This window comes from Enhydra lutris, unplaced genomic scaffold (assembly GCF_002288905.1).
Source record: "Enhydra lutris kenyoni isolate GAN:26980312 unplaced genomic scaffold, ASM228890v2 scaffoldscaffold89, whole genome shotgun sequence".
In the NCBI taxonomy this organism is placed as follows: Eukaryota; Metazoa; Chordata; class Mammalia; order Carnivora; family Mustelidae; genus Enhydra; species Enhydra lutris.
The window spans coordinates 3520604-3530513 of record NW_019154173.1 but is presented as its reverse complement, the minus strand read 5'-3'; the positions used below and the strand labels follow the sequence as shown (position 1 = coordinate 3530513).

Sequence of the window (9910 nt, the reverse complement as noted above, 5' to 3'; positions counted from 1 at the left end):
CTTTAACCCACTGAGCCACCCAGGTGGGTTAAAGCCTCTGCCTTCGGCTCAGGTCATGATCCCAGGGTCCTGGGATCGAGCCCCGCATCAGGCTCTCTGCTCAGCGGGGAGCCTGCTTCCTCCTCTCTCTCTGCCTCTCTGCCTACTTGTGATCTCTGTCTGTCAAGTGGATGAATAAAATCTTTAAAAAAAAAAAGATTAGTGTTTTGAGTCAAATATTTGGGAAAGTTCCCAAATTGATTTTATTATTTGGAGTTGGTGGGGAAATGCCATTCTTACTAATCACTTTAGATAATAAGTTTAAGTAGAATTCTTTTGATTAATTAAGTCCTTTATTTTTTAGGTGGCCAAGTGATTTGGATCCAAAATTTGGATGTTCTCTAATTCACAAATATTTGCTTACTAAGTTCTTTTCTAAAAATTAACTTTACTTTTGGATCAAGCTCCTGTACTTACTGTGTTGTATATTAAGAAAAGCATTAGTTCTGGAGTGAGAAGACCTGGATTAAAGCCCCAGATCTTTCTCTTAGTAGCTCTGTACTGTAAATGTGTGGTAAATGGCTTACCATCTTTGACCCCTAGTTTCCTCACTGATGAAATGGGCATAATAATCCCTCCTTCATCGGTATGGGGAATTAAATGAGGTATATAAGCAATGTACATGGCACTTTGTAGATACTCAGTAAGTGTCAATTTATTAATAGATACCCAGATATTAAAAATTATATATATTTGGGAAATTATTTCCATTGATACTTTTGTAGAAGGTGTTTTTTTTTTTTTTCCAGAAAGGCAGGGAGGAGAGGAAGAGGGAGAGGTAGAGAGAGAATCCCAGGCAGGTTCTATGTCCAGTGCAGAGCCAGAGACAGGGCTTAATCTTACAACCATAAGATCATGACCTGAGCCAAAATCGGGAGTCGGTTGCTTAAAGGACTGAGCCACCCAGGTACCCTGAGAATGTGGGATTTTGTTTGGTATTTGATTTCTCTTTAAAGGCTAATGGGGGGACACGGGGGGACAGTGCCTGGGTATGACTCAGTTGGTCATGATCCCACGGTCCTGGGATCGAATCCCCATTAAGCTCTCTGCTCAGCAGAAAGCCTACTTCTCCCTCTGCCTTTGCGTGCCACTCCCCCTGCTTGTGCTCTCTCTCTCCCTATCAAATAAATAAATAAAATCTTTTTTTTATTTTTAAAATTTTATTTATTTATTTGTCAGAGAGATAGAATGCAAGCAGGAGAAATGGCAGGCAGAGGGAGAAGCAGGCTCCCTGCTGAGCAGAGGACAGAAGTGGGACTTGATCCCAGGACGCTGGGATCATGACCTGAGCTGAAGGCAGACACTTAACTGACTGACCCACTCAGGTGTCCCAATACATTAAATCTTTAAAAAAAATAAAAGTAAAAGCTGATGAGTTCTATAGTCTCACAAATATGGGGAAAAACCAGATAAATATAGTAACCTAGTGTTGGTATGCTCAGTATGAAACCAACAAAAAAACTCAAATATATAACAATGTATCAATGGGGTTTCTTCTGTAAGGAACTGAATTGTAATAATGATGTTTTCCTTTGCTCGTAAAAAGATTCTAAGAAGATTGTCTTAACTATGGGAGGAAAAAAAAGACCAGATGGACTTGGGGTGAGAGTTGGGGGGGTTAAGCCTCATGACTGTTCTAAGGTGCAACCTTTGAAATGAGCTTATGCTTGGCCACATCAAGTCACAGATGGAGGGCATTTGGTTTTTGCTAGTCTTTTTCTCATTGGAAAATTTTCAAGAACTTGTTATATGCTGTGGAATGGTTAGATGTGGGGAAAAAAGCCCAGACACTGTGCCTGGCCCCAGGATTTTTGGATGATTGTTGATGATCTGCAGGAGTAGGAAGGCTACTGGTAAGAATGTATAATATCCGAGAGATGTCCAGGGAAGGATGATGAGGAACAATGCTTCCCAGAGGCAGAAGTTTGAACATCTCATAGATAATCCTTAGTCACTTTCTCCTACATAGGCTCTACTTCCAATTACAGACAATGCTAGGCCTCATTTTCTTCATCTATAGAATGGAGGTGGCATGTGGGGGTGATAGTGGGGATTGTTAATTAACTCCATGTCTAGTGTGAGAAGAAAATGAGAGAACACACTTTAGTGTTCTTTGAAAAGACAAGAAGTACTATGTAAATTCAAGTGCAGATATTTATCATCATTTACAGTGATAACAATGACAAGATGATAATCAAGAACCATCAGACATTCTCCTTGGTTTAGATAGAAAGTAAAGATGGCTTTGGGGGTCATGCAAGCCAGGGATTTCTTGGGAAACTGAAGAAGCAGCAACCTATTCTTTCATCACCTCTTCTTCACCACCCCCGCCTTTTTTTTTTTTTTTTCAATCAAGCTCATGGCCCAGTCCAGGTCAAGGAGTTTTTCTCTGTTAGTGTCTCTGAGAAGGGTATAGTTGTCCTCATATTAATAGCTCTCCCGAGAGGGAACTTCCTAGAAGTTTGAAACCATTCACTTTTTCATTTAAATTGAAAATAAAATTTTATTTCACAGTGAAAAAAGTCCTCTGACTTAGAAACAATGAAAGGAAAGATATGTCATCAATCAAATGAAGAACCTGGACCATCCGATTATTTCTAAAGTTCTCTTCCAGCTCTGACATTTTAACCGAGAGTTCTTGTGACAAAAATCTCAGCTATCTTTCCAATCCAATTGCCCCTTACTCCAAGCCTCTCACTCTAAACTAACTTCTGTTTCCTTCCTTTCCCAGTCTGTCCCAGTTGCCCTAGGTATTTTGATGTACTTCTTTCCAAATGGCAATTCCATCCTTTTCTTCTTCACCTAGCTGAAGCCTATTGAGCCTTTGAGACTGAGTTACCAATGAAAAGAGGAAATGTTGGTCAGGCATGTATTAAGTGCTTTATCTGTATAATTTTTAACCTTTACATAAGCCTTTTGAGGTGGGCTTCAGTCTTCCCCATTTATAGAAAAGGAAACTGAAGTTCAGAAAGTTTAAGTAACTTGCCAGACATGACACAGCTAGTGGCAAAGTTAGAGTTTGATTTCAAGTCTGTCAGTCTCCATAGCTGGGCTTTCAAGCTCAGGACCTACCTTCCCCAGCCCCAGAGACATTCACCTTCCTCAGATATCCTCAGGTCTTCAAACCAAACCACACATTTAATACTATCTTGTAGTAGACTTATTTTAGTTCATATCTTTTCTTTCCAGTTTCTTTTTGAGTTCCCCAAGAGAAAGGACCATAGCTGATTTTACTTGATATAGCCAGTGGCCAGTGCTGTGATTTGCATGCAAAAGAAAGTTGATAAATATTTGTTGATGAGTGGACATCAGATTAATTTTTGTTTGAAACCTGTGTTTGAATATTGTTGAATATGTTTTTATCAGTAGAAGAAAACTGTAGCTAAGATAATTTGTGAGCTGAAACCATTGTTACCTCTGTTGCTAAGGGAAGTCAGTTACCCTGGGATACTAATTAACTGCAGCTATTGTGGAAATTAAGCCAGCAGCCCCCAGCGGGTTCAGAGAACTGATGGGAGGAGGGAATCTAGAAGGTGTCAAGTAAGAAAGTATCTTTTCTGATTTAGGGAAAAGAGACTAGAGAAGGGGGTAGTTTGTACCCTTTCAACACCATCACACCTCTGTGAAGCTCATTTTTCTTCCTTAGTGGGCAAAGAGTTTGTTCCTTATAATTAGCTCAAACTGTGGAGGCAAAGTGAATAGACAGCCTGTGGCTGAGATCAACAGTTTGGTCTTTGCTAGCCATTGAGGGATAAGCGTGTGGGGGGCTTTGACGTCAAAGCAGTTCCAAGTCTGAATGGAAAGTACCTGTTGGAAGAGACTTTGACTTTAAGATTCCAGGTGAGCTGATGAAGGGAAAGGAAGAGATCAATAAAGAAAGCAACAGACTCTGGGCATCTATTGCATTTAAAAGAATTATCTATTCTGTTGTCTAAACTGGAGTTCAGCAGTTTTAAGAAAGGTTATTTATTACAGTTTAAGACAGTTTAACAACAGTTTAAAAAAGATTATTTAAGAAAGAAAGATTTATGATTCCAGAAAATGTCTGAACAGTGTACTTATTTATCTGCAACATACCCAGAGCTCAAATTTTTGGACTTGACCTCAAGTTGTTCTAACAGACTAGTTCCATCTAGTGATAGTGTACCTAAATTGCAGTTTGTTTTTCTGAGAAAACGAAAACGTGGCTTTTACAAGTGGCCACTGTAGCACTGAAGTCATGAAATTATTCAACAGCTGAGCACCAGCTTCGGGAGAGGCCCTGAACTAGGGAAGTGACACGCGTCTGGGGACGGAAGAGTGAGTGCTTTGCACATTGGCTAAGTGAGATGATAATAAAATTTTTGATTAACAGCAGGAGGTGAGAGCACCAGGCCTACGGGAAGCATATAAAATAATATTTAAAGACCACAGCAAGTGGGGTTAACTCTCTCCCTACTGACTCATGCTGTTGAAAGTTCTGTACAAGAGCCCTGCTGCATGATAGAGAGCCATGAGAAGGTAAGGGGAAAAATTCCAGAGAGGATTCTGACCGAAACGACAGGAGGACACAATGAAATCTAGCAGCAACATAGCACCCCTCTCTATTAATGAAATAATTTGATAAAGTAATTGTCCAAGTTCACAAGGGTGACACATGATCTTCTTAGTTCCAGATTCACATATTTAAATGCCTGCTGGATTAAGCACTTTACACTCTGAGCATCCAAAACTAAAAAAAGCATCAGGTGAGCCAAGGTATATGTCTAGCAGTCCCCAGCCAGAGCTATCTGAGCTAGGAATCAGAGCAACCACACCTTTCAATGAGAGAGAATGCAACAAGTATTGAGCCCAAAATGTCCAGGGTAGATAAGACCTTCTGTGTTTCAGATAGAGGCAAGCTTGAAAGTTCATCCCATAGACCGGTTTCATTAAGATTATTGACCTGCATGTGTAGGCTTTGGGCTGCTGTACCACATTTGGGGAACTAGATCCTGAAAATGCTCTTCAGACATCACAGACATTTTCCTTTCCCATGGATGGTTGTAGCTCCACTAGAAGCACAGATTTTTAAACACCGAGTATTTCCTACCTCCACATTCTTCTCCTTAGAGCCACAGCTTCCTGCTCATGCTTAAACTCCACCTCCAACCCATCTCTGGGACAGCCCGTGAGCACCTATGGCCCTCCTGCTTTGACCCAGGCATTCAGCCAATTTTCAAACCCAAGGTTCTAGTGAACACACATATTTAAAAGTGGATCTTAATTCAGGTTACTCCTAGGTTACTTGGAGGGAGGGGAGCAGTAGATTGCAGAGGAGTAAGGCTCGCGAATCTGTATCTTAAAAAATTCCTCCAGTTCTGTTTCAGACAAGATTCTGGACTGGATTATGCTCCAGCACTTCCAGTTCTACCTCACTTAAGAATTTTTCCCAGTTTTATCAGCCTTCACTGATGTTCTACTCCTTTTGAATTCTTGTAATATAAAATCAAGAATTGTGGGCTTTTAAAAGACTCCAGAAACCAATCAGTAAAAGTTACCTGGCGCAGAAATCCCCTCCACAGGACGTCAATATATGCTTAATACAGACACCTGCCTAACCACCCCTCTTCACTCCTTATGTACCATAGAACCTACCATCTCTTCAGGCAGCTATTCTGGCCTCCATTAATAACACTAATAGCCAAAAGATCTCCTCTATCGCACTGATCTCAAATCTTCTCACATTACAGCCTGAACCCAAAGGGGGAATTGGTAACATTGAAATAAGAACTGTTTAAAATGTTTTCACTTTTTCTGTTTAAAAAGTACTTTGCTGGGATGCCTGGGTGGCTCAGTTGGGTAAGCATCTGCCTTCAGCTCAGGTCATGATTCCAGGGTCCTGGGATCGAGTTCCTCATCGGGCTCCTTGCTCTGCGGGGAACCTGCTTCTCCCTCTGCCTGCTGCTCCCCTTGCTTGTGCTCTCTCTCTCTGACAAATAAATAAAATATTTTTTAAAAAGTACTTTGCTTTGAAAGCAATGCTGTCTCTTACGAAAAACATTTTGTAGAAATTCTTTTGCTAAAGTAGTTTTATAGTCAGTCTCCTGGGTGTGTGTCTTCTATTAAGGCAATGATCTCAGAATCCTTGCTACTAAAGCCCAAACAAAATGCTAAATTTCTTCAAGTGTCCCTGGACAGGCAGATATACTGGTGGTCAGCTGCAGAGGGCAGCTTGGAAATTGAAATCAATCTGTTTTAGCCTCTGCGCTTTGGCAGCATTTTCTTAAATTTCTCCTCTCTGTTGCTAGTTGCTAAGGCCCCTTCTGTTGAAAGGGAAATTTGTGCATGTAAACCCCAAGAAACACCTGTCTAGCATAGACCTCTGGAATCATAAATTCACATCAAAGGCGGGAACAGAAAAAAGAGAAATTTGTGGATGGAAAGAATTATCCTTTTACCTTGCAAAAATCATCAGGAAGGACCCTTGCTTAGGCTGGTATAAAATAATGATTCATTTATCAGGATTGAATTGAAAGTTCTTGAGAGCCAGAAAGAGTTCCTTGCGGGGAGGAAGGGGTGGTTACTGTCATGTTTCATAACTCCAGGGGTTATCACTTAACAATTAGGAGGATGTGGAGAAGACTCCAAAGAATGGTCCCCTGGTAATAAATAAAAAAAAGGTGTCATGGAGGAGGTCTAGGAAACAGGCTGATACCAGAGCAAGACAAGGAGGCTTAGGATAATGAAGTTAGCATGAGGTGGGTGTCTGTATAGAGCTCCACCTCCACAAAAGTCTAGGCAAAGGAATCCAGCAGAGGCCAGAAAATGCCAGTGCAGTCCAAGGTACTGATGTATTGCCAGGGAAGGTGGAGGTAGCGCTACAGAGTTGACATAGGAACTTGGGGCACCAGGTTATAAGACAAATGTGTAACTGGAGAGGAAAGCAAATCTGGAATGGAAGAACTGAAATTGCTGCTAGGATTTCTGCTCTAAGCAACAACAGTTCAGAAAAGAGTGAAACAGAGCTTGCAGGTGAGGGATTTAGTTGCCTCCTCTGGAGGAGCTATAAACAGCCCAGGAATTGAGTTGGGAGCTTATGGGGCTGACCCTGACAGCATTCCTCAGAATCCTTTTGTGCTCCATACAAACGTGAAAACTTGGAATTTTGAATTTTATTAACTACAATAAAAATTACCAAAATTAACTTCTACAACGCAAAGATAAAATACGTAAACAAACCAATTACCACATAAGACAATGAGAAAATTGTCAAAGATCAATTCTCCACCGCAGAAGACCCAGACCCAAATTGTTTCATGAGTAAATTCACTGTGATTTTTAAAAACATGTTTTTCTTTACATCTTAGGACACTTATAATTTTACAAAAATTGCAGGTAGTAGAGTTCTCAAATAATCCACACCAGTCTTCTCCTATTTTTGACATGTTACATTATTACTGTGTATTTGTTCAATTAAAGAACCAATATTGATAAATTATTAACTAAAGCCCTATTTTATTCAAAGTTTCTAGTTTTAATTTAATATTATTTTCCTGTTCCATGATATCCCAGCAAAGATACTGTATTGCAAATAGTCATCATGTCTCCTTAACCTCTTCCTGGCTGTAACCGTTTCTTAGACTTTCCTCATTTCAGATGATCTTGCCAGTTTTGAGGGGTATAGGTCAGGTATTTTGTAGATTGTCTCCGAATTGAAATTTTTCTATACAGTTTTTCTCATGAGTAAACTGGGATTATAGGCTATTAGGAGTGCCATTCACATCACATCACAATAAGTGTACACACTATCCCATTAATTATCACCGTAGGTATTAACCTTGATTACCTGGCTGCAGTAGTATTTGTCAGGTTTCTCTGCCGCAAAGTTACTCTCCTCACTCCCATCTTTTCATACTGTGCTCTTTGGAAGAAAGTCCCTATGTGCAGTCCATGCTTAATGGGAAGTAATCTGAAAGTGAAGCTACTATATAAATTATTTGAAATTCTGTACAGATCTGTCATGTCTTTCTCATATCATGATTCATTCTATCATTTATTTATATGAGTACAAACTCATGGGTATTTTATATTCTGAGTTGTAATCTAATACTACTTTATTTTATAGCTAAAGCATTCCAGCTTTCGACATTGGGAACTCTTATAGTTGGCTCCTATATCCCTTTGACATACCTCCATCATCGTAGGGATTGTTTTTAGTATTTTCCTACTTTCTGACACTATAAGATTCTTCAGGCTCATTTTGTATAATTTCTGTTCCATGTCCTTAATTCAGCAATTTTCCCAGGGAGCCCTAATTCCTTTTATTAGAACATAGCATTAGAAACCAATGTTTGGGTGCTAGGTGTGCTGATGCTACTGAAGTGTCATTGATTGCAGGCCCTCTCACATAAAATAGAAAGTAAATATGTGTATTTATACAAACCTGTATCTATCTATACACATATCTACAAATATTTCTATATGTAACCATCTGTATCTAAATTAAACATGAGTTTATACCCATGTCTCTGACTCTAATTCATTTGTACATGGATCATTCTGGTCTCTTTTCCTTGCTTATCTGTAAATTCTCACTTCAATGGTGAGAAATGTGGTTCCCACTATGCACCATCCATTTAGTTAATTCATTGTTCAATGCCAGTATACGTGTATAGCAGTATCAGAATTGTTAATCTGTATGCCCATGGAACAAAAATTTACTAACTAGAATACAGTGCTTATGTACATTTCATTTTGCTATTTTGCTTTAGTGTTACAGACTCTACCCATTGCCAAAGTTAACTTATGTCAGCCTCTTTTTCCTACACTCCCTTCAGTGGTTTCATATATTGATAACACAGTTAGATTCCTTTGCCACAGTCTGCATTCTTTTCTGTGATCCCCTGACTTCCTAAATGATTTTTTTATCTGCATATATTAAGATTCACTCTATGTCATAAAATTTTATAGGTTTAGACAAATGCATAGTGTCATGTATCCACCATTACAGTATCACATAGAAGGCATTCATCATTCTAACAAATCCCCGGTGCTTCCCTTACTCAACACTCTCCACCTTCCTGCCCTTCACTCACCAGAAACCTTGCCAAACATTTTTCAAACATCTTTTTTATTTGCCTTTTCCAGAATATTACATAACTTTGGAATCATATAATGTGCAGACTTTCCAGATTGGTTTCTCTCACTTAGGAAACATGTATTTTTTAAATTTTTTTTTAATTTTTTTATTTTTATATAAACATACAATGTATTTTAGTATTTTTAGGGTACAGGTCTGTGAATCGCTGAAACATGCATTTTTAAGATTCATTCATGTGTTTTGTAGTTTGATTTTTTTCAATTGCTGAATAATATCCCATTATATTAATGTACCGTTACTTATCCATTCACTATTGAAGGACATGTAGGTGTTCTCTGGTTTTTAGAAATTGGGAATAATCTGATTTCTTTCAAGATTTTTTTGTCTTTGGTTTTTCTAAAGTTTTAATATGATATGTATAGGTGTAATTGTGAGGGATTTTTGTGGGGAGTGTTTCACCTGCTTTGTATTCTCTGAATTTTTAGATCTGTCGTTTGTGCCTGTCATATATTTTGTAAAGGTCTCTGCTTTTATCACTTCAAATGTTTCTTCTGTTCTATTCTCTTTCTTCTTCTTCTGGTATCCCACCTGTGCCAATGTTACACCCTTTGAAATGGTCCCATAGTTCTTGAGTGTTCTGTTCTGTTTTATTAAATTCTCTTCTTTCATTTTAGTTTAGGAAGTTTTTAGTGACTTGTTTTCAAACTAACTGATTTTTCCCCTCAGGCTTATCCAGTCTACTAATGAAACCACCAAAGTTATTATTTCTGCTACAATATTTTTAACTTCTAGAATTTCCCATTTATTCTT

General features: G+C 38.8%; 1 protein-coding gene across 1 annotated transcript in view; it reads right to left on the bottom strand.

The window, feature by feature from the left end:
* Nucleotides 1–8196, bottom strand: part of LOC111162147 (olfactory receptor 1019-like) — a 39392-nt gene extending 31196 nt beyond the window's left edge. The window contains exon 1 of the mRNA XM_022526337.1: nt 8191–8196. Coding sequence (XP_022382045.1) covers nt 8191–8196 — 6 coding nt within the window. The remainder of the gene's footprint in view (nt 1–8190) is intronic.
* Nucleotides 8197–9910: the final 1714 nt, after the last annotated feature.